We start from the raw sequence: 25,927 nt of genomic DNA, 5'->3' as shown, positions 1-25,927 counted from the left end.
TTTTTACATGATGTACTTTGGTGGCACTTATCATTGCCTAACTAACCATCTAAACTAACTTCATTGATAACACATTATAATGAGAAGACTTTTTACTTTCGCTTTGTAAAATTTTGTAAAAACTAAAGCGTGCAACCATATTGGAAGCTCTGAATTGGTATAGACTAGAACTTACTAGTTTATTCTAGAGTGTGTGTATTTCATGATCAACTAGTTTGGCCTGAAATCAGGTTTGGCCCTAACATATATACATAAGTTTAATAAAATGTTACATTTTAAAGATTTTGTTTTATTTGTTTGATTCCTAACCTGTTAAATGTGCATTGCATCGATTTACATCTTTCCAGAAAACATTATGTTGGTTTGAAACTTAAAGAAACTATTTTGTGAGAGACTCCATAAACTTATCAATTGCTCACGTTTTGTGATAAAAAATTGGTTATTGGTAAAATGCAAAATCTCATAACTTTTCTATTTTGAATACCCGTGTACACGAGCTTGTCACCATCGTCGAAAATTTCATTAAAGTAATGTAACATGGGAAAAAATTAAACGCCTCTGGGTGTTAATTTTGTAATGTATATTTACATAGAGAGGCGCGCGTCAAATGATTCGATTCGATCGTATACATATGAAGATTGGTCCTGGACGAGGTAATGTTTATTGTTATGACTTTCCTCTTTCTCTGAAAATTTGTTCCGGCGGTTTTTCGTTTGCTACAAGAAAGGAAAATTTGTATACTCATGTCAGTGTTAAACCACGTGAATTTTAAAAAGGTAACAACATTTTTCATACATAGATTTAAGTTTATTTTTAGTCGTTTATTTTCAATGATTTTTTTCTCTCGACTTTTTCTATATTTGAATATTTCAGACATAGATTTACATCTAGTAAGTTTTCACTTTCATCAATATTCCATAAAGCATTCGTGTTGAACCCTTTTCGTATTAATCAAAGTTTTCTCTTCGGTGTCTGCATTTTATCAACAATTTCCTTTATAAAATGGAAAACTTTTTGATCCCCACACTCTACGTAAATTGTTTCGTGAAATTCGACGCTGATTAAAACTTTAAATTGTACAATACTCCTATCCATTTAAACTTTTGTAATTGATATGTATAAATTAATTATTAGAAATTCGATTCTCACTATATTAAGGGTCAAGGATTAAAGCGGACGATGAGTTGGAGTTTTCCAGTTTTCACAAGTCTATTTTCCTAAAAATCTTCATCTTGAACAAAAAATGCCGTCTCAGACTCTACATTATATGACGCGTTTTCCTGATTTTTCCTAGAGTCAAAGCGCAATATATCCATTATGTTGGTCCTTTATAAAAAGACGTCCTTAAATTCAATATAGATAGACAACAAAATAAATATTTGAATAAAGGTGTGAAAATCGCAGCAATAAGAAAATTAAAAGGCATTATTAGTTGAAGTGCAAACAGCCAGACAGTACATTTTTAAACTGTAAGTTTTTTATACAAAATAAAAATCGATTAATTTTATCAAAATGTCAACCCTATATCGTTAAAAAAATATTTTACGAAATAGTCAATCAACTAATTGAATGTTTTCTATCGAGACTTTCTTCATTATTATCTAATTATATCTATCGTGCCATAAACATTTAAATTTTAATACAAGTAGCGTCCTTGGGGATACCTACAATTTTTTGGTTGATCGGACACATGTCAAGCAAATATAGATTTTTTAATAAGACGTTATTCAGTATTGCTCAATACAGGTTATATCATTCGATTTTATTAGTATCAGATGAAACAAATCGCTATTGGCAAAGAAGGTAATAATAGATTGAAAATAATAGATTCAGACGATGAAAAAATATGAAAATTTCGGTGCACAAATACGAATAACAGAAAAAATAGACGTCCTGTAAAAAATATGACAGACGAAAATTGTTATTTTTCGCTTAATTCTAGATATTTTTGAAATTTTCTTTTGAAAATGATCATTTCAGAAATATTAAGTATCTATTGTGTCCCCATTTACTGGAGGACCCTGTATTTACAGCTGATTCATGAATCCCACACCTTTCAAAAAGTTTAGAATATGGGGTAGCTTTAATTATCAGAGATCTTCGTCTTCTATTTCATACGCACTCAGGTGTAGTGCTCTGGAGCTCGTTCCTAGAGGTTTCGTCCTCCGTAGAACAAAATCTACACGCCGCATTATTAGCTAGGTCTAGCGGCTTCAGGTGTTTGTTGAGCGACAGTGCCCAGATAGAACTGTTAGATTGTTCATACTTAGAATGATACATCTAGAAGATCTACTCTGGCTATAGTTACCTAAAGAGTCTTTGCCTTTCTCAGCCCCTGTAAGGCGTTCGAATAATTGATTTTGCTTCAATCTACCTTATTTCCTAGTGTTTTTTCCATTGTTCTGTAACTGATTGCCCCCGCTTTAGCGAGATTTTCGTTTAATTTTTCTAGGCAATCCTGAACGAGTTTGGATTTTATCATAGTATACTAGCTTTTACCCGCGGCTTCGCTCGCATCGAATCCATTAAATAAGTATCAGAAATCATTATAATAGAAAAGAACGAACTCTGTAGCTATATTAGAACCTGAGATATAGATCTTTAAATGTAGAAAAATTGCTAAAAACCTACAAAAATTCATAACTCCACATTGAATGTCCGCGCCTAGCTCCTCTTCAACTCAACCGATTTAAGTGCTCAAAAAAAGAAAGAGGATGTTTCAGTGAGTGCTCTTAAACCAAAACGAAGTCTCTATCTTGAATAGAACCTAAGATATTGAGGATAGAACGTGTCTATGTGCAAAACTCCCATAAGTACAGGGGGAAATCGCATTTGAGTATAATTGAGAATGGTGAAAATTAGATGAAATCCGATGGTTGATTGCTGATTTGTGCATCAATACCTTTCATTGAAAAAAAAAAAATTAAGTAAATCGGTTGGGTAGAACGCCTGAACGGACTCGGAATGGAAATCATCAATTTTTTTAATATATAAGATATCATCTTCTTTGGTTTTTCTTCCTTCTTATTTATTCAGTTTTATTTTTCCTCTATTTTCTTTTCCATTTAAAAAGATTTGTTTATTCAATATTTTTTTATATTTCAGTAAAAATATTTCAACAAATATACAATTTTTTTAAATATTTGTTACATATAAAAACAAACCTCTTGAATTCATTTTACGTACATACTTAAAAAAAGTTTCATGTCTTACATGAACCCACTATTCTAACCATAGATCGACCCTTTTTTCACCCTACCCTATATTTTATACTAAAGGTATGGCAGACACGTGTAGAGTTTTCTTTATATTGGATTCTTGGAATTTTCATGTTCGTTTTTCTTTTTCTTAGAATACAATGAAAAACTTTCATTATCTTATATAACGTTTCGATTTTTTTACAGAAAATAAAATAAAAAATAAAACGTTTTCGAAAATGCAGAATTTTCGACAGATTCTTCAAACTATTTCCAATTGGAGGATTGATACTAACGATGATTTTTCTCAACCACCCACTACGCCGATAATCACAGTTATACCGATTGTGGACGATCCTATCAAACAAAAACTGGAAGAATTACGATTGGGAACACAGGATAATAAAGATCGAAAACCCATAATCCAAAATAAAACGGTAAGTAATGGATATTCAAAACTAGAAAATCCTTTTCCACGTCCTATGAAAATTTTATTTTACGTTACAATCCGTCATTTTTACAAAAATAAATGCAATTGATTTCAATTATTATGCAATTACAGAATTAAAAGATATTTTCCATGAATTATTTCAATATAATTCATTATAGTTTATTATTGTTTAAGAAAAATTTATTATTTACAAAAGAAAAAGGTGTAATCATCGAAAAAATGGAATTAAGTGATTTTTTTCAGTTAAATTTATGGCTATTAATGTGCTCTGCGGCGGTTTGAAGTGCTTTACCACAAATTTAGTCATAATAAATTGTGTTAGACGGGAAGGAGCAGCTTTTTACATATCGTATCATCTTACCAAAGTACATAATTTATTTTATAGGGATTATCACAGTCGATTTTGACATTTTTAATTATAAAACAAATGTTCGTTCTCCTATCCGTACATTTGAAATTTATGTGAGTAGAAGGGTCCAAAATGAGCTACTGTCTTATGTAGAAACACAAAAAATAGGCAAAGTACAAAACTTCCATCTAAAGAGGGTCTTCTATATTGCTCGCTATTTTCTTCCGCTTTAATAAACCAGAAATTTAACTTGAAGGGATTTGTTTTACCCAACAACTTACCGTCGATATTTTCAGCAAACAAAATTAAATGATTATTATTTATTTAAGTCGAGTAAGAGCTTTTTTACTTTGTTAACGGTTTCAAAGAGAACTTTGTTTTATTTGTAATGCCCGTAGCGTCTCATATATCAATTTTCTAATTTGGTAAAAGCCCTAAAGACAAGCGTTCACTATGATATTTCATTATAATCGACTAATTAATTCGATCACATCTACGAATGTCATTTTGTGTAACTCACAATTTTATCCGTTACGTAAATCTTTTTGTTTTATTGATCTCATTGAAATGAATAAACAAAAATATCAAAAATAGATTTAATTGTAGGGGCTTTTAGTGATTAACCGAGGAATCTGTTTTTTAGACATGGATTTTATCGTCGTTCCAATCGTTAAAATTGAAAATAGGATTAAAGGGTGCTGTAGGAAGTACTGGAGGATTACAGAATACGTTATCGACAGATCATGGAGCAGGACATAGGCCCAGTAATGCTTCAGAAAAGCCCGCGGATGGTGTTTGCCACATTTCGCAAAGTCCCTTCAGAATATTAAGAGTAAGTTATATCATTCTGGAATGTGGGGTGATTGAAAATTGGTGAGAAACAAACCTGTTCAGGGCTAAATACTTGATCAAAGCATTGTTAATCTTATGAAACTGTTTCTACTTTCTTTACAGCAAACCTTGTACAAGACTCTGTCACCAGTTTTATTATTCTTTCGACATTTTGTGTATGGCAAGGAAATTTCATCAGCTCTAGCTCAGGCAAAACAAATTAGTTGTTCTAAACTCTCATTTGACACATTGTTAATTGTTGGAGGAGATGAAAGTTTGCACCTAGACCAGTCGATAAGCTCAATATAATCTGAAGCAGCAAAATTGATGGTCTGTTAGGCACTTAATTTCCTTTTGAATATTGATTTCTAGCTTTTAGCAATGTTCGAAAAGCTAACTGCCCAACATGGATTCTGTCATTTAACGCCATTGCTAACAATAAACTTTCGTAATGACAAAAAACGCAATCCTCTGAATCACAGGATCAATGATCAAACAATGCTGCCACTAGTAAGTAATTTCATGTCAATCCAAGCACAACCAGATCACTACATGTCGCGACAAGCAAAAGCCCAGATGTACAATATTAATACTTCTCAGTGAATTATTTTTTTATTGTACTTCTTGATCTGTGACTTCTCTAAATGTACTAGTAATTGGTATCTGTACATTGTCATTTTCTTTATCTTGAAATAATTGTTGTGCAATATTGAGTTTGTTTACAAGTGATGACTCTGCGTCGACGATTTCCATCCGGCGTGTCGTCTGAGCTCTAGTATATCTTCTCCAATATCTACAATAAGTGTTGCGGTTGGTCACCTGAAGCAGTGTCCTGTGCTCAGGATTATCCAAATTCAGAAATTTTGCAATTTCATATGGGATTTTAGCAAACGTGTTTACACCAATAGCTTGGACTGTGCACTTTTCATTTCGGTAATTGATAAAAAAACGTTAATGTGGAATATGACTGGAACGTAATTTCGTGTATTTAAGGTATAAATCAAATTTAAGCCTTCTTCAACCTCACATCTAATAGCAAAACTTCTTTCGTTGTTAGTTTTTAAACTTACTTCTTCTTCAGTATTTAATTTTTGACGTTTCTTCTCTACGACATGCTCCAGCGATGCCAAATATTGCAGTGACTTATTTTTTCGGAAAATACTGGAATTCAGAGCTTCTTTTAAAAATTTATGTCCCATATTAAATACTTTGGACTTTTTTGACAGAAAATATGTTTTTTAAAACACATTTAGGAATTGTCCACCAACTAAAAACGTATTTTGAAAGAAATATGTTACTTAATGTTATTTTATTACCAATGGACAAACAAAAAGTTTTAGAATTAAATTTTAAGCGATTTAAATTTTTATTTCAAACTTCGAGCAACATGCCCCTAATAAAAATGATAATTTATATTTTTTCTATTATTTTTACTGAATTCTACGTAAAGAACTGCAACTTTGGAATGGTAATGGACTTTCGAAATCACAAAATAGTTATTTTCCTAACAAGTGCGGAAAGTGATACTTTCCCGCACGCGACTGCAGTTGTCCCGAACGACGCGGAGCGTAGATGACGTCGGTGAGGATGACATCGGTTACAGGTCGTATAAAGATGACGGTGACGATAACGGTTTTAAGTCATTTGTAGTACAGAGAATTTGATTCAATATTTTTTTCTTCTGATTCTCGGAGTCCTCCAAATAGCTCTCAGCGACAGTATCCTCAGTAGACTTCCAACCACCGAGACGCTTTAGGTTGGTGATATCTTCGCCGGAGTCTGCTAGGAACGTTGCCAAAGAACGTCTGAAACTGTGTCCTGTATAAAGTTCCGGATTAGGTAGGCGTAAATATGCAGCAATCTCTGCTGGCATCTTACCAAAAGTGTTTACGCCAACGCATTGAACTGAGCATTTTCCATTCTTATAATGAATAAAAAATCGGCGGTGTGGAGTGGTAGGTAGTCGTAAATCTGATTTTTGGAATCAGAATTTTGAATGTCGTCGACAGTGATATTTACAAGCTCGGCTCTGCGGAGAGCGCCAGCCAGTGCAAAAATGGTACTCAATTTAATCATCAGGTATACCTCATCAGGAGCTAGCATAACCCTGGATATATCTTCTTTGGTAAGAACTTGCGCTTTCTGTGCTCGAAAACCAATATTTCTTTGTTTAAGAAACGACGTTAGCTTATGGAAGTTTCCTATATCCAAATTTTGTTTTATCAAAACCTTACTTAGGTCTGAAAAATACGCCAGAAATACCTCTTCCTCATAAATTTTGGCCCCTTTCTCATTACACCATGTAACAAAATGGTCGTATTGCTTCTTATACCTTAGTCTGGATTTGGCAGGTAACAGCTCGGAATTAGCTTCATTTGCAGCCTTCAAAATGGCTTCGGGAAGTTCTTCGTCGGATGAATCCATTAATATTATTGTATCGGATTCGGTTTAATGTGGTTTAATTTAGAAGAAGATTGTTCTTATTCGGTCACTTCCAAGACGTTTTGAACAACTTTGACGTTTTAGTGCGGGAAAGTGACACTTTCAAAACTAAAATGCGTGCGGGAAAGTGAGTTAAAACGCACGGTCGTAGAAAATAGTTATTTTCCTAACAAGTGCGGAAAGTGATACTTTCCCGCACGCGACTGCAGTTGTCCCGAACGACGCGGAGCGGAGTTCGGGCAAGTGGTCAAGTGCGGGAAAGACACTTTACGCATGAGTTAGGAACATTATTTTTTCTACGACCGTATATACATAAAAGTATACCAACCCATTTTTCAAAAGTTATTTTATTCCAACAAACATAATAATATACAAAATTTTAACTAAAAACTATTAATTATTATAAATATTAATATTGAAAACACAATTTGTTGTATTCTGTAGACTAGTAAGAATTGCCGGCCCAGTGGAGTTATCTGGTTCCAGTTTCAACTGGAAGGTAGATGACGTCGGTGAAGATGGCATCGGTTGCAGGTCGCATAAAGATGACGATGACGGTGACGGCAACGGTTTTAAGTCATTTGTAGTACAGAGAAACTTTTTACCATCGAATAGCGGGACCATAATGTATTAGATTTCAAAACCTTAGTTAGGTCTGAAAAATACGCCAGAAATACCTCTTCCTTATAAGTTTTGGCCCCTTTCTCATTACACCATGTAACAAAATGGTCGTATTGCTTCTTATACCTTAGTCTGGATTTGGCAGGTAACAGCTCGGAATTAGCTTCATTTGCAGCCTTCAAAATGGCTTCGGGAAGTTCTTCGTCGGATGAATCCATTAATATTATTGTATCGGATTCGGTTTAATGTGGTTTAATTTAGAAGAAGATTGTTCTTATTCGGTCACTTCCAAGACGTTTTGAACAACTTTGACGTTTTAGTGCGGGAAAGTGACACTTTCAAAACTAAAATGCGTGCGGAAAAGTGGGTTAAAACGCACGGTCGTAGAAAAACGTTTTTTTCGAACTATCCTAGAGAGAGATGAACCGTGTTTTTCTTAGTTTGGCATTTAGTTCTTTGAACTTATCTCGTATATAAAAATTGTCTATTGACCTTTAATTGGAATAATGTCTGCTGTTAATTTAGTATATTTCTTGTGACTGTTGTAGATATGAACCATAGTGAAATTCTACGGAAGTTAAGTTAATAGTTTAGACTAGAATTTTTCAAAAAAAATATGATTCTTTCACGATAAACAAAAGTTTTCGCTTTGTAAAATTGTTTCTCATATACAAAGAAATGTACGAATAATTGAAAACCAATAATTTGTATAAATAAATTTATTATATAATTTTTGATGATTTGAAAAGTTCCATAACCATTTTCGCTAAAACTAATGAAAATATTTGAAAATCTATTGGAAATATTGTAGAAGGTCTTTCGTACATTTATGATGGTGCCCATAGAACAATTTAACCTATTGATCAATATCTTGAACACGAAAACAAATTTTTATCTAATCCACTAGATATTATCATTTAATAATTTCTACATAGAATTGAAAAAAATTACATTTAATTCGCCTTATATCGACACGTGACATTACAATCGATATAAATTTAAATACGCGATACCGTATAATTGGAAAATTTGTATAAAACCTTAATTGCATACGTTGAACCATATCTAAAAAAGACGTGGAATTAAAACCAAACAAATCCATTTAAATTTATCAAAAAGCAACTTCTAGTTGAAAAACTGAAATATAATTGTCAAAAGCGGAAAATTTAACAATTGATTTTCCATTATATCGGAAAATATTGAGTTGCGTTATCGCGCTGTTGCCAAATGTTTTATTTTTCTATATTCTGGGAAAATTGCAGAATAAATTATGATGAATACTTCAAACGTAGTAATATACTTTTAGTGAAAAAAAGTATCTTGTTTACTTTGAATAACTTTCGGTTTGTACTAACTAATTTTTCTTAAAAAATTCTGAAAACATCGAAAACTGCTCGGATATGACTGAAATTTGAAAAGTTATTAATTGATCCATTTGAGGAAAAGCTATGCTTTTATACTTTCAATAGTAAGTATAGTTATAAATAATACTAAAGTTTTTTTTATTAAGAAAAGTTTATTATCAAATAATTATAAGATTATGAATGAAACAATGTAATGGTAATGAAACTTGCAGAATGTAGGAAATGTGAAATTAAAGTTAAAGTAAATCAATTTTTTTCAATACTAATCACCCTAAGTATAGAAGAAATAAATGTAAAACGATTAATAAAAAATAAATAATAATAAATATATAATTATTTCTTATCCAATAAAGATTTTATATAAAAAGTAGTTCGTTATAGGTTTTTATTATTTTATATGCCAGAAATGAAAAAAAATGCACGCTTTTACTGTTTTCCCAACATCATCAAAAACTTTTGATGTTCGAGAAAAATCTTCATTCAGATTCGGCGTATGAGGTACGGTAAATACGGCCAAGCAGATTATTCGGAAGCTCCGGCTATTCAGTTGATATCGCGACGTGAGTTTCTAAGTTCGTCAACCAATTTCTACCATAAATTTTTAACCATATTTATATACATAATTTGAATAAATTATTTTTAATGATATTAAAATTTTTAACGAAAGTTATGAAGTTTTCGTAAGTTTTACAAAATGCAATTTTAAATATTTTTAACAAAACTTACTTTTGTTAGATATATTTTTGGAAAAACTATTTGAAATAAAATTCCCTAAATATATTATTTTATAATTTTAAAAAACAATCAATTAAATTAAAATAAAATTTAAATTACGTGGTATAATCAACGATTACTTTAAAATCAAATATTTAAAAATGTCTTAATTAATATGATAAAAAACTAGTTTTCTAAGAAAATTAATCCCCAGTGTGATTCAGAAAATGCGTGGGAACTTATTATGAGAAGATTATAATTTTGAAATGAAACTGGAGGATTATTCAAACGAAACAAAGTGTCATTTGAGAGAGAATATAAACTGATGTTTCGAGAAAAATAAATGCAAAAATATTAAAACCAAGATTATGTTTATTTTTGTGACTGTGATTGATGAAATGTCGGATGAAATTTCTCTTTACCACTGTGCTTATCAAAAGAAAGATTAGTCTTTCAAGACAGACTTTATTTATTGATTATTAATTTTCAGTGCTCTCAATTTCGTATGTCTAAATGCGATCTTCTTTATGAATGATTAATTTGTATTACGTAATCAAAGCATACCAATTTTACATATCATCTCTTCTAAAAGTATGTTTTTGTCTTGTCTAATCATTGTCCTAAGTTCATTATGTCACCAATACAGTCATAGTTTATTTGTTAATATTTCATCACGTTGTCATACAAGCCTCTTTCTTTATAATTCTTTTCTCTCTTTGTATTATTTTTGATTTTCACTTTTACTTCAAATAATACTGTATATCTGAATAGTACCATGTCTTCTTGAAAATATAGTTTCAATTTTCGCCAATCACTCTAATTTCTTATCCATATTTCAATCGAACGTACCTAAAGTCTTTCACCGATCATACAAATAAAATTTTCATATTAAACGCATTTTATATAAATTAAGATGTAACGCGTGTTGTTTAATTTACTTATTATGTAAGTAATGCGATTAGCTATTAAAATATAATGGATATATGTATGAAATTGAAGGTACACGTGGTTGAAAGCATGCAATTTCCCAATACTGCTCTGAAACAAGATTGTATATTAATATTCATAGTTAGAGATACTGACTATAATTCAATTTGACGCACAGTCACGATATTCTTTCAACAATAATCCATTTTCGGTATACGAATTTGCTTATCCCGCAAAAGATCTATTTTCTATTAACATTCACACGAAAGAAGTATATATTGAAGAACATTAATTATTTTTGATAATAGCTTGTCTGGTGTATGTTATGAAGTATCTTTCGCGAGTTTCACGAAACAAAATTAAAATATTTGAAGGATTAGAACTAAAGAAAAATTAATTTAATTAAAAAATAACGTATTTGAAAGTTCTTGTGTTGAACCGGTTAAAAGAATTCATCAAACTGGGATATAAACTTACAAAGAAAGCCATGGCCATCAATGGGTCAATAAGGGCTTATAAACAATGGACTAAAGTATTGTTCTCACCAAGAAGAATGACCCCAGAGGATGTCAGTGAGGTTGTTACGGTAAAGTATTTTCAGTCATTTACAAAACACCACTGTCAGTTAAAAACTTTTTTTCATCGTTCGCGTTTTTAATGAGATGTTATACCAGCTGGAAAGAACTCGAATTTTTAACGAGAAAAATTATTGCCACTTCTCTTTTTTGTATATAAATAAGTTCTTCTAATTACAGGCGGCCGAGAGTGGTAATTTAGATATTTTCCAACGGCTTTACTATGACGATCCTACTCGTCTGGTTATACAAGATAGCCGTGGAAGAACACCCGCTCATCAAGCAGCTGCCAGAAACAGAGTCAATATTCTACAATTTATCCTAGAACAAGGAGGAGGTTAGTTAGATCTTCTAGCTTTACAAACGTTAAGAAAACTAAGTTGGAATCTCTGGAACCGTTGTTGATATTCATACTGAATACACTGTTTACGCTAAACCAACACTCACAATTACACTGTCTGAAGATTAACCAGTTCACCTTCAGTCTCTGAAGACGATAACTTGGTTATCGAAACGCGTGTCAGACAATTTAATTGCGAGTTTTCGTGTCGTCGTGTGTTCAATAGAACCAGAAAATATTTTGGTAGGAATTTGTAATTTCTAGAGGTTTCACCTACCATTGAAAGTGGACATATTATAAAACTTTCTATTCTTTCAATCATCCAAACTCCAATTTATTGGACTCTCCCTTGATATTGAACATTTGAACATTAAGAAATATACGAACAGCTGGTCGATTTAAATATAAAAAATTTATAAAATAAAGAAACATAATTACTGAAGGCGAAACAAGTAAATATATCTAAGAAATAAAAGCATTAAAGTTCTGTACAGATTTTTTAGTGTTTCTTTTAGATTTTCCTTCTGCATGAACTCTTTCAAATGATAAGAAATCTAATCTAAAACCATCTTTGAAGTTTTAAAAGAAATATTAGATTAGATAGATCATATGGACGCTAACATAATAATATTTAAAATTAAGTAGCATCTGAAAACTACGACTTTATTTAGAAATAAAAATAAAACTCAAGTGCAAAGGAGAAACTAAAAAAGCACGACTGGTAACTGACGCGTTATCCACTTTCTGAATTGTACACGTTCGTCTCTAAGGATTACTGAAAATAATTCGTGAGCTCCAGATATTTACTTATATATTTATACAGGAAGGAAATAACGCTTCATAAAAAATATTTCATTGAAAATAACAACCTTATTACTAACAATGTTTTTTTCGCAAAGTCTTGTTTGAAATACATACAATCTAGGGTCGAATGATTTCAATCCTACTTCTTGAAAAATCTAACTATGTTTATATTGATAATACCAGGGTTGCTACTCAATCAAGTGTTGAGCTAGACAAATAAAAACAAATATTTGATTGAAGTTCCTCCAAAACATGTGTTTTGAACGCATCATTCGCTTCTCTGGTGTAGAAAAACGTTTATTTTTGATCTGCGAGAATAAGAAGAAATCCATTGACTGCCAAACGAAACTTTTGCGGTGGATGATCCGTCAAATCGATGTATTGACTGTTCAAAAAAGATTGAACTAATGTATAAGATCTCACATTATCTTGGTGGATAATGATTGATTTTCCTGATTTTTCCAACACTTCTAGCAAACAAATTTTGGTGTTCAATTCAGGATTGAAATTTTTACGGAACGATAACAACATGTTCAGTTATTTCGAAAAAACAGGTGACCATTTGCGTTGAAGTTCTTCTTGAGCGAACAACTTCTGTTGGATTTGGCTCGTCTTGAAAGACCCATACAGAACAAATCTTTTTGACAGCCAATTTTGAATGTATACACAACATCCGATTTTGGACGACCCTTATGCAATTCGTCTTGTAGCGAAGTGCGTCCACGATTGAATTCTAAAAGCCAATGAAACGCAGGGAGTCATAGAAAATCATCGCACGAAAATTTTGGCGATTTCAATCCATTTTTTTAACAAGATGAATGTTTTGAAGTATCTGTAAATAACTCAAATAGCACTCGTATGACAACACAAATTGAAAATTCTAAATATTGAATTGAAATATTTATCTTCTTCTAATTACAGACTTGAACATTTTGGATTATGCAAACAATACACCTCTGCACATAGCTGTTGAACACGAATCGTTGGACGCCGTTGATTTTTTGTTAGCTAAGTAAGTAACGAACAACGTATTCGAATATATTTTTTTCAATGTCTTTAAATTTTATTTGTGATTATTTTTGTTAATTCCAGAGGTGTGAAAACTGATATTTTAAACGAAAAAAATCAAGCTGCTATTCACCTGGTAACGGAACTTAACAAGGTGAAAGTATTGGAAGTGATGAGTCGACATAAAGAAAAAATCAACATCCAACAAGGAGGCGAACATGGCAGATCGGCACTTCACATCGCCGCTATTTACGATCATGAAGAATGTGCCAGAATTTTAGTAAGTCGTATTATTACACACCTATAAACATTGGATTTTCTATTTGAATAAAGTCAGTTTCTAAGTGCTACGCCGTTAAAAATTCGTTTCGAAATCTGGAAAAGAAAATTAGAGATAATGAACTTTCATGTATACTGAATAGAACGGCGATGGAAAAGTAAAATACGATAATCTAGTATCCGCAGAATGTGGAAATTTCATGAATTAGCTGGTGAAAAAAGTTGGTAGTGTTTCAGTTTATTCAAAATACGAAAAAGTTTTTAGAAATCTTCGTTATTCAGTTGAAACTTGTTGAGACTTTTTTCTTTTGAAAGAAATTGATCAGAATTATTTTTATCGCACAATTAAATAATTTTATTTCTATTTTCATTGACGAGTAAATCGATAACTATCATGCTCTATGAGGAAAAATCTTTTATTTTGCTTATTTTTCATTAAAAAATCGTTACTTGTTTAGTATAAGCATTGTACATTGTTTTGTTTCGAATTGATATCAAAATTTATACTTTTATTAAATTTTATACAAAAACATGCAACTTTAGTCAATATTTATTATCTTTTTCCCAAAACGTATTATTTAATCTATATTATAAAGAGTATAAATAATTTTAGGGACAAATAGGAAATGTTTTACAACTTATCGACAAAAAATTTTGATTAACCATTTTTTGTCGGGACATCTCCGTCTATTTCTTTTCCTGTCTGAGATAAAAGATTTTATCTTCCTTATTTTTCCCATAAAACTCGTTCGTGAATTCCAAATAAATAAAAAATGTGAATATTATTACTGAAAATCGGCGTTTATTAGATTTCAGAATTTGGTGCTTGTCCGAAGATACCTTGTAACAACGGCTATTATCCCATTCACGAAGCCGCCAAGAACGCTTCTTCAAAAACTCTAGAAGTCTTTCTACAATGGGGTGAATCTAGAGGATGCAGTAGACAGGAAATGATCTCGTTTTACGATTCCGAAGGTAACGTTCCACTCCATTCAGCTGTCCACGGAGGTGATATCAAAGCTGTAGAATTATGTATAAAGTAAGATATTATCAAAATTATCGTTGTAAGACTTTTTACAATTTTTATATTTTCGTTTACTAGATCCGGTGCTAAAATTTCCATCCAACAACAAGACCTTTCAACGCCCGTTCATTTAGCTTGCGCTCAAGGTGCCACCGAAATAGTTAAATTAATGTTCAAGATGCAACCCGAAGAGAAAATGGCTTGTCTACAATCTTGCGACGTCCAAAAAATGACGCCGCTCCATTGTGCCGCTATGTTCGACCATCCGGAAATTGTTGAATATCTAATACAAGAAGGTGCAGATATCAACGTTATGGATAAAGAAAGAAGATCTCCAATGCTACTAGCCGCTCTTAGAGGTGGATGGAGAACGGTACATACTTTGATTAGGTTAGTACCTACCTCATACAATTCTCTCAATAAAAAGTTACTTATTTCTCCTTGGTGTTCAAATATTCGAATTTTAGTTATAAGTCGATTGATTTCATTTAGATTGGGTGCAGATATAAACATCAAAGATGTCAATAGAAGAAACGTGCTTCATTTGGTGGTTATGAATGGAGGGCGATTAGAAAAATTCGCAACCGAAGTAAGTGAGGTAAACACTAAACTTGTAGCTTCATTTTATTTTTCATTTTAGCTATTAGAAATTTGAGTAGTACTACACTGAATATAATTTTGCCATTTTGAATATTATTTATGGCAATTACGACAATTTTTTTCACACAAGTAAATTAGATTATAGGTAAGTATTTATCTAGATGTATATCGACACTGAATAAGCATGTTTTTATTATGAAAACAGGGTGAGTTCAAATTTATTTCGAAATTTTTTAATTCACTAATTTCAATTAAAAATACCATTTTATTATTTGTTGTTTCTAGTGTTAATCGTAAATATTAAATCAATCAATATAATTAATTAATTAACAAAACATAGGTATACAGTAATCTAAACGTTTAATTTGCATGATTCCTTTAAATTTACTTTGATTCGCTTTCTGCTCTTTTTTGCTCTATTAAGGAGGCTCTCGCGCTTAATGTCGAAACATATTAATATTTTTTTATAATTTAGAGTATGACAATCCAACGGTACAATGTGTTATCGATCAAAATCTAAAATAATTTGAGTTTAAAATTTCCTTCTTTAACATGAGTTCTTATAGGAGCCATAGTGAATTTCGTTAATTACAAATTAAATCAGCTCTCGCATTACACACTCCGCCATTGTTGACATCCAGGCGTCAGTCGGCGTTGTGCTACAGCCACGTTAACATGTCCGACATGATTGATGCTCTCGCCAAATGTCAATTGCGAAGTGTGATTCGTTTTCTACAAGCTGAAGTCCATAGTACCGCAGAAATCCATCGAAGAATGAGTCGTGTGTATGTGGGAGAAATTTCATGAGTGAATGGTATCGAAAGTTTAAATATGGCCGTAATGATTTGCTTGATGAAAGGAACCAAGGCTGCAAATCTGTCGTTTCAGATGACCTGGTTCAACGAGTTGACAGAATGGTTAAAGAAAATCGCAGATTTGTCTACGTAATTTCCAGAAGTTTCGAGGTCTGTTTTGTCCTCTATTGATACTAGGCTACATTTGCGGTAACTCTTCGGTGATTACTCCTCTGCAGAGCTGTTATATAAGTGTATGTGTGGCAATACTGGACGCTTAATGACTGTTGTTAACGTTTAATTTAGCAACTTTTATGTATTGTTTATAAATCAATGAAATATAGTTTCAATGTGACTAGTTTGGTAGAAGCAGTAGAGGGTTATTCTTCCAGCCCTAAATGTAAATTATATAATTTTTTAGCCATCCGATTATATATATTTAAAGGATAAAAAAAATGTTTATTTCAGCGGATAAAATTAAAAAGACCGCCGATACTTTTAGGTTATTTAGTTGTCACATGTGATACACCACAAAATGAGAGTTGAAATCCTCTGTAAATTGCTTGTTTCTGAATAGTTTGTGATACGGTAAATTATTTGGATCAAAAGTCCAGACGTATTCGCAACAGAAAGTCAAATTACGAGAAAAATTTAACAAATATTAAGAGACATACCAACTTTTATTATCTTATTACGTACACAATGTCAAGCGCTTGCTTTATCTTTTTTAGTAATAAATTTACTTCCTATTATATGTTTAATTTTGTTGGACAACATAATTAATGATAATCGATTTTTTTTTGTTTCGAAAGTCGAAATCTAAAGAAAGCCTTCTTCAACTTCTAAACGAAAAGGACATCAACGGTTGTTCTCCTTTACATTATGCCAGTAGAGAAGGGCATATTAGAAGTTTGGAAAATCTTATTCATCTAGGAGCTTGCATTAATCTCAAGAACAATAACAACGAGAGTCCCTTACATTTCGCTGCCAGGTTAGTAAATATTTATTTAGAACTAGAACAGATTTATCTTTTTTATCGTATTGATGATCTTTTAGTCTATTTTGTAAATACTGAGATGTCTGCCCTATGTAGACAGCGTCACAATTAATACAGGGCACTTTATATATAATATTACTTCTTTTGCTTTTTGATATTTTAGATTTTAATTTAGTGAAATATTAGGATAATGTTTTATATCCTTTATGACCTAAAATCAAAAACATTTAGAAGCATAATCCTAATTTTTAGTGCTATCAACCTAGAATATGTCAAATTTAATCTATAAAAATATAACTATTGATGAGATTCTACAATGTATGAACGTTAATTGTTAAATTATATTAAGAAGGTTGACTTGAATTTCATTTTACGTAAGGTATGGCCGATACAACACCGTTAAACAACTGTTAGATTCAGAAAAAGGCACTTTTATAATCAACGAAAGCGACGGCGGTGGATTAACCCCATTACATATAGCTTCTCAACAAGGGCACACAAAAGTTGTTCAGCTTCTACTCAACAGAGGAGCATTATTGCACAGGTAATACACACAAATAGTATCAGTTAATTTATCCAATCTAACTATACTAATTTTTCAACTGTGATATTTACGTTTACGTTTTTATCTTAACGCTTTCCGAGAGCTGTAATAGTTCAAAATATTGCGTGTAATTAGGGAAAATACACAATTTATTCTACAAATTTGTAAAACAAAAGCTGCCGACACGGTTCACTCGTCACTGCCTATTACCGAAAACCAAGAATATTTGCATTTTTATTGCATTACTGCGATTCGGAGCATTCTAAATGGAAATGAAATATAACTACAATCATTTTTCGTCATGTATCAACAGTAGAAATACGAGGTTTAGCTATTAAAGGACGAGACCGGTTACGAAAAAAGCCACACAACTTTCCATACGTTTTTTCCAACGATCGAAGCAGTGCAGGAAGTCTTCTTTGGTGAGGAGCTCTGCCGTTTTTGGCTTTACGACTTCCATCGACTCAAATCGGGCCCTTTCAAAGTCGCACAGTGCCAAATCTGCTACAGATAGCGCGTTATGGGCAGGTGCGTTGCCCTGGTGCAAAATCGGGCCGTTTTTTACGAACTCGTTCTCGCAGTGTTGTCAAAACTGACAAATAGTAAGTATGGTTGACAGTCTGACACTCTGGAACCCATTTAGTCATCACGATACCGTTAAAGTCGAAAAAAAAACCATCAACATTGTCTAGAATTTTAATTTGTTTTGTCTGACATCACTAAAGCGCTTACACCACTCAAAAACACGCGCACGAGATAGATAATTGTCTCCATAGGCCTCTTGCATCAATTTATAGCACTCAGTCGGAGTTTTTTTCAATTTAACGAGAAATTTGAGACTGATACGTTGCTTCTGTTTTTCGGCACACATGGTTTTCGTAGAAATACGTTCGTTTTATACAAATGCACTACTCGTTTTTTATCTAGGGCTCCATCTAAGCGCGAAGTCTCGTTTTTAATAGCCAGACCTCGTATTGAAGGAAATATTAATTGCTGGATAATAGCTTTTTCTCAATTTGAACGATTTTTTCTCATTAAATACTGTCCCAGCACAGGTATACTCCAAAAACTTGTCTTAAATGCCAATTATAACACAAAAATACTAATGTGAAAAGCAGCAATCATACTGAATTTGATTATTTATTAAAAACAAAAACCTTGTGGGTTTGTTATAGTTTGAAAAAACGTTATTAAATGTGAATATTTCTTCATTTTAACAATGTTTTTTCTAATTCATATTTTGTAAATAAAACTGAGTAGTACAAATCCTTCAAATTATCGTTTAGTTTGGCCTATTTTTACTAAAAATTAAAAAACTGAATCAATTCGTCTACTTTTGAAATTATGGTGAAAGCGCCGGGATATTAAATTTATTTCTCCTAGTTTCTGAATAAAAATCGTATCAAATTCAAGGTTGATTTGTATCGTGTTAGGGCTGATTCAATTTAGCATTCTCTGCGTATTACTTTATAATCCTAGTAAATTGTTCAACTTAGTATTCTGGCTACACGTCATACCGGCTCTCAAGCCCCTTTCTAATTATTCTCCTAATGAACAAAATCATAAAACAGAGGCGTAACGCAGAAAATTATATTGGGAAACTAATTTATGATACGTTTTTTTTCTCTTATTAATATTTTTTATATATAAAAAATGTGATTTTATACTTTCGCGGTCCCCTCGTTTTTTTGGGCTCTAGAACATAGAAAAATCATCCGATTTCGATGAATTTTTTTGAAATCTTCGTTTTTACGGCGGATTTACGGAAAAAAAATATAGGATTAGAAAAAAATTAAAACTTATATTGGTTTCAGGGCTTTAAATGTTCTTAAAAACGCACTTATTCACGTATAATTGTTGATAATTTTTTTACAAATAATCAAATCAAGTTGTTATATTTTTTTCCATAATCTACACAAAAAAAACGACAAATTGAAAAAAAAAAGTATACAAAAATGTTGATTTATCATGTTTTTACAATGAAAAATAGCAATTTTTGACTTTTTCTCACATATAATCTAATATAATAATAAAATTATTTTTAAAATTACTTATTGTAATCAAATGTACAATATTAAAAGTTAATTTTGAAAAAATTGAAAATTTTCACCATTAAAAAAATGGTGTCATACTAAGGTTGTCTGTTAGGGATAAAAATTAATAAACAAACATTTTTTTTCCAAAATGTTCTTTTTTTGTCTAGATTAAAAAAGATTTAGAAAAAATTCATCGAAATCGGATGATTTTTCTATGTTCTAGAGCCCAAAAAAACGAGGGGACCGCGAAAGTATAAAATTACCATAAAAAATTTCATATATTATTATTATACGTCGTTTATCGATTGTAATTCAATATCTATGAAACGAATATCTTAGATATCTTTATGGTAAATAGCAATTCGGTATTGACATACATACCGCACGACATAAACTCTTTCAATTGTATCTATATCTGTCCCCAGGGACCACAACGGCAGGAACCCATTGCACTTGGCAGCCATGAACGGATTCACTCAGACGATTGAATTGCTACTATCTGTACATTCCCATTTACTCGATCAAACCGACAAAGACGGGGTGAGTTCAATAATTTTTAACAAACAATATATTAATCTGTATAGTTACTGAAATTGTTTCATCTTTCAGAATACTGCACTACATTTAGCTACCGTAGAGAATCAACCAAACGCGATTGCCTTTTTGCTTTCAGTGGGTTGTAAACTATTATATAATCATTCGGAAATGACGGCCATAGATTACGCCATCTATTATAAGTTTCCCGAAGCAGCTTTAGCTATGGTTACTCACGAAGACAGGTGAGAAAACGTTTTGATTTCAACAAACTTATCGACAACCGAATTACGAAAAAAATTTACGCTACAGAAGATGATAGGAATGGAATAACTGTTTTTCCTGTTTCTAAATTTATTTATATCATATGCCTTGTAACAGATTCTTGTTTTAAAATGGTAATCATTTTTTGTTATTATTCAGTTAAATTCAATTAAATTAGAGGAAAAATCTAATGTGGATTATCCCAAATTTTATGATTTTTCGCTTTTTAAAAAAAAAATTCTGTTGCGGAGATAGTGATGAAAGTAAGGGGGGACGGAAAAGGAAATATAAATGGGGTACGTACCGGGTGTCACAGTAAGAATGGCTCGGTACAGTACAGCTTCGGAAAAACAAAATTTATAACAAAAGTGACCTCGAAAAAAACCTGGAAATTATTTACAGACTTGTAGGTCCACTACAAGAGGGGGCAATTAAATACAAAAAATTATAAAATGAATAATTTACAAATTTTGCCTAATTAAGATGCATTTCAACTATGATTATCGTATTCTTCAAGAAATTCAGCAAATATTTGATCTTACAAGTTTTAGTCTATCTCTTCAAATAAGAGGTGGGGGGAAGCGGGAACTTTATTATGAAAAAACGCCTGTAAGTCCAGTTCTATTTAACCTACCTATGCAAACTAAGTCTTTTTGAAGAGGGCTTCTTTCAACCAATGTAAGAGTTATAATTTCGAAACAACCTGATGAGTAAAGTATACGCTAGAGGACGTTATTTATTTATTTTTTTAAATCTAGCTATCCTTGAAAAATGTTGAATGGAAACATGCAGTTTTAATTAAGGAAAATAAAAGTAGACCAAATTAGCAACAGAATAGCGAAAACCGCATGTCGATATCTTTTTCGTATTACGACATATCCTAAGAAGTGGTAAAAAAAAATCCGTTCAGTCAAACCGGAGTAATTTATGTTTAAAGGAAAATTCTTAAAATTTACAGATTTCTTAAGATATCTGGTAATACGAAAAAGATATCGACATGCGGTTTTCGCTATTCTGTTGCTAATTTGGTCTACTTTTATATTCTTTAATTAAAACTGCATGTTTCCATTCAACATTTTTCAAGGATAGTCATAGTTTAAATGTATCTGAATCAGGCAAAATTTGTAAATTATTAATTTTATAATTTTTGATATTTAATTACGCCCTCTAGGGGAAGACCTACAACTCTGTAAATAATTTCCAGGTTTTTCTCGAGGTCACTTTTGTTATAAATTTTTTTTCCCGAAGCTGTACTATAAACGGTTCCCGAGATGTGGCCGAGAGCCATTCTTATTGGGACACCGGGTACATTTGAAAATAATGATAATTCAGGACTACAGCTTCCAATAGCTCATGTTTGAATTTGTTTCAGGGCACAAGAAATTTTAAGCTTAAAATCCAATAAACATCCTTATGTAACTTTGGCTCTAATAGCGTCAATGCCACGAGTTTTCGAAGCCGTTCAAGATAAATGCATCACGAAACCGAATTGCAAAAAAGATTCCAAATCCTTTTATGTGAGTTCAAGTACGTAACATAAATATGTTTAAAAAATTTGAATATATATTTATATTTGTAGATCAAATACAGTTTTTCCAGTCTTCAATTGCCTGCTTCGTCTTTGGAAGATGACAAAAATGCTAAAAGGGAACCTTTACCGGCTTTAAATGTAAGTTTTTTCAAAATAATTCAATGCAATTTAGTCCTGCGAATTCACATTTTAATCTAAATTTATTAAATCCGCTTCATAAAGAAATAATTTCATACAAGCTTTGAAAACTTGATTTACAGTTTTCTATATTCCTAGATCAAAATAAATTAACGAGAGCAACGAAGAATAACGAATCAAACTATTTTTTATATAAATAAAATTTATAAGGAAACTGTATAAGAAGCAAATTTTTTTCTGTTTTTAATGTTTTGTTATTTGTAGGCGATGGTTATTCACGGTAGAGTCGAATTATTGGCTCATCCTTTGAGTCAAAAATATTTACAAATGAAATGGAATTCGTACGGGAAATACTTTCATCTAGCCAACATAACTTTTTATAGCGTGTTTTTAGCTTTCATCACGGCTTTTTCTTCGCAATTGATTCAACAGGAACCCCCTCAAGCTAATATCGATTTCAACGTTACAAATATAACCCATGAGGTAGTTGAAATAATTTTTTTCTGAAACAGGAATCATTAGATTCTATATATTTTTAGGAATACGTGATGATGAGTAAATTACGTATACTACGACATATCCATATCAGTCCGATGATGTATATCTGTGCCTTGGGTATAATAGTCTACATTGGTATTAATATATTCAGAGAAGCTCTTCAATTGTACCAGCAGAAATTTTTCTATTGTATGGACCCCATGAATTTGGTAACGTGGTTATTGTACGTTTCGGCTCTCGTTATGGTTCTACCGATATTTCGTGGTACCGAAACCATGTTTGATTTGCAATTTTCCAGCGCTTCGTTGACCGTATTTTTGAGTTGGTTCAATTTGTTGTTGTTATTACAGAGATTCGATCAAGTTGGAATATACGTGGTCATGTTTTTAGAAATTTTACAGACGCTAATCAAAGTATTAATGGTATTTTCGATATTGATTATAGCTTTTGGTTTAGCTTTCTACATATTATTATCAAAGGTAGGTTATTATTAAAGATACAGTGAGTATTTACTATCCGCGATTGTTATTTTTAGGGTGAACATCTTTCTTTTAAGACAATTCCTATGTCGTTAGTTAGAACGTTTTCTATGATGTTGGGGGAAATAGATTTTCTCGGTACTTACGTTAAACCGTATTATTTAACCAACGACGGGCAAGATCGATCTTTTTTACCCTTTCCGATTCCAGCTTTTTTCATTTTGGGTTTATTCATGGTTCTAATGCCTATTTTGTTGATGAATCTACTCATTGGTTTAGCTGTTGGAGATATAGAATCTGTCAGAAGAAACGCTCAACTCAAGAGATTAGCTATGCAGGTAACGATAATTTTATAATCAAAATTTTTACTTTGTAAATGTACAAAATGCAATGCTAAATTCTAAGCTAAAGCTCTAAGCTAAATTCATAAATCTAGAATGATGTAATTATTAAATGATACCGAAATATTTGTTGTTTTTTAGGTTGTTTTACATACCGAATTGGAGCGTAAACTTCCGACGTTTTTGCTGGAGAAAGTCGATAAGATGGAATTAGTTGAATATCCTAATGAATGCAAAGGCAAAGGTGGTGTATTAGACTTAATTTTAAGGAAATGGTTCGGTTGTCCATTTTCAGATGATGGTAAGACTTTCAATTTTATCGCGAAAAAATAAGATTCATGAAACAAACAACTCGACGATGTGTTGTTGCTAAAAAAATGTTTTTAGGTGCAGTTGATATAGCAATGGACAATACAGATGATTACATAGTTGCCGAATTGGACAAAACTAAGAAAAAATTGAGGGAAATTACAAAAGCATTGGAGAGGCAACAACAATTTTTACGTCTCATCGTACAGGTAAAAGATATAAAATAATCAATATACCAAAACTACGAATGAGCTAATCGACGTTTCTTCATAATTACGTCTCTATATTTTTTTTCGGTCGATTGTAGAAAATGGAAATAAAGACTGAAGCTGACGATGTAGACGAAGGAATTCCATCTAGTAACTTGAATAGGGTGAATTATGGTTCTAATAAATGGACGTCACCGAAAATTCGAAAGAAGCTCAGGACTGCCATCAGTTTCACAAATAAGAGTAACTCTTAAAATATAAGACAAAAAGTTATTTGAAATTTATATTTTCTTATTGTTATCACGAATTATCAAAAATATATTCATAAAAACAAGAAAAATCATTGTTGAGAAAAGTTACCAAAAATAAACAAAATGTTTTGTTACTGAAAAAAAAATTAAAACGAGAAATTATTGATATTTCTATATAATCAGTTAGTTAACCAAAATTGATTCAAATATCTCATTTTTATTAACAAATTCATTTACTAATTACGATAAAAACGATAATTTCCGCGCGTCCATCATTTTCCTCGGAATTTTTTCATCCATTCGTTTTAGCCACTCTGTAGATGAGATAAATATCTTCCTGAAGGTCCACTTTCGCCGAGCTTTTTTCGTCGTCACCTCTGTATACAGTTTGTTATCAATCGGTTTATTTTTTTTTTTTTTTCATGTGCTTTTTTGTAATTTTCCATTTAAATTGCTTTTATAGCTATTTTCGTAATCATAAATCATTATTGGTATTTTGCGTGATCACACATTATATTCTTTATTTTTATAAATATTAGCATTCTAAACTGCCTTATTTTCGTAAATAGTGAATTGATACAAATTATCATTTAAAACAATTTTGATATTTATTTGCTAAACAATATCTTAACCAATTTATTTTATATTAAACTGTTAGATAAATGATTCATTCATCATTGAAATGATGAAAATATATGTCGTGTTAGTTTTAAAAAATTATATTGTACGTTGAAAATTGGAAAATATTAATTTTTGTATGCCGGCAGAGCAAATAAGCACACGTTTGTCAATTTTAAAAATAAAAAATTCACAGAAATATTTAGTTTTATATTTTAAAACCTAATAAAACTTCCTTCTTTAAATGAATAGTTATGCAAAACAACATACTAAAAATGATAGATTATGCAACCATCTTCACAATTTTCTCTCTTAAAGCAAATTCAGAGAAACGATATACAAAAATACTTAAACAACAAACACCCTAAATGTTTTGACATATTGTCCAGAAATGATTGTGATTGGTATTGATTGACGTTGTATTTTTTAAATTGATTCATCAGATTTTAAATTACATAACTAATAGATATGCAACTAGGTTAACAACGGTAACCCGCAGATTTAAAGGAAGGTGTCAAGTATCTACACAAACGTAATAAGTCATGAATGTGGTCTGATTTTTTTATTTTCACTGGAATTAATCCCATTATGCTTACTTTAGATTTGTATCAATCGACTTTTTTATGATTCATAAATTTAAAGTTTAAAGGAAGGTTGTCAAGTATTTACACAAATGTAAAAAACTGAATATTTTAAATCATGAACGACTATTTGTGGCCTGATTTTTTATTCTCACTGGAATTATTCCCATTATACTTATTCTAAATTTGTATTAATCGATTTGTTTTCATTCATAAATTCTAAAATAGATAACTAATAGTTATGCAACCAGCTTTATAGCTTTCAATAGCGAGTTGA

At 31.4% G+C, this 25,927-nt stretch overlaps 1 protein-coding gene across 3 annotated transcripts; it reads left to right on the top strand.

The window, feature by feature from the left end:
• Positions 1-623: 623 nt before the first annotated feature.
• Positions 624-25,268, top strand: LOC130903306 (transient receptor potential cation channel subfamily A member 1). Of its 3 annotated transcripts, none has more exons than XM_057815415.1 (21): positions 624-776; positions 3,405-3,634; positions 4,641-4,829; positions 11,652-11,808; positions 13,537-13,627; positions 13,708-13,903; positions 14,712-14,941; positions 15,005-15,316; positions 15,419-15,524; positions 17,133-17,311; positions 17,697-17,861; positions 20,323-20,437; positions 20,507-20,676; positions 22,068-22,212; positions 22,275-22,364; positions 22,629-22,847; positions 22,904-23,341; positions 23,398-23,679; positions 23,824-23,983; positions 24,070-24,200; positions 24,299-25,268. In XM_057815415.1, the coding sequence occupies exons 2-21, from the start codon at positions 3,437-3,439 to the stop codon at positions 24,452-24,454; spliced, it is 3,729 nt and encodes a 1,242-aa protein (XP_057671398.1). In that variant the 5' UTR covers positions 624-776; positions 3,405-3,436; the 3' UTR covers positions 24,455-25,268. The 3 variants fall into 3 exon arrangements, with proteins under 3 accessions (XP_057671398.1, XP_057671401.1, XP_057671402.1); XM_057815418.1 differs by having other exon boundaries at positions 663-776; positions 15,419-15,515; XM_057815419.1 differs by lacking the exons at positions 624-776; positions 3,405-3,634; positions 4,641-4,829 and adding an exon at positions 11,355-11,482.
• The last annotated feature ends 659 nt before the right edge of the window (positions 25,269-25,927 follow it).

This window comes from Diorhabda carinulata, chromosome 2 (assembly GCF_026250575.1).
Source record: "Diorhabda carinulata isolate Delta chromosome 2, icDioCari1.1, whole genome shotgun sequence".
Taxonomy (NCBI): Eukaryota; Metazoa; Arthropoda; class Insecta; order Coleoptera; family Chrysomelidae; genus Diorhabda; species Diorhabda carinulata.
The sequence above is the reverse complement of the archived record's forward strand: the minus strand, read 5'-3'. Positions and strand labels throughout refer to the sequence as shown.

What these genes read in the sequence shown, in the direction of transcription:
- LOC130903306 (XM_057815415.1), top strand. Translation starts at nt 3,437, where the DNA reads ATGCAGAATTTTCGACAGATTCTTCAAACTATTTCCAATTGGAGGATT. An exon ending in GCTGTAGAATTATGTATAAA is followed by an intron (nt 14,942 to 15,004) that starts GTAAGATATTAT and finishes TTCGTTTACTAG; the next exon opens with ATCCGGTGCTAAAATTTCCA. An exon ending in TTACAAATATAACCCATGAG is followed by an intron (nt 22,848 to 22,903) that starts GTAGTTGAAATA and finishes ATATATTTTTAG; the next exon opens with GAATACGTGATGATGAGTAA.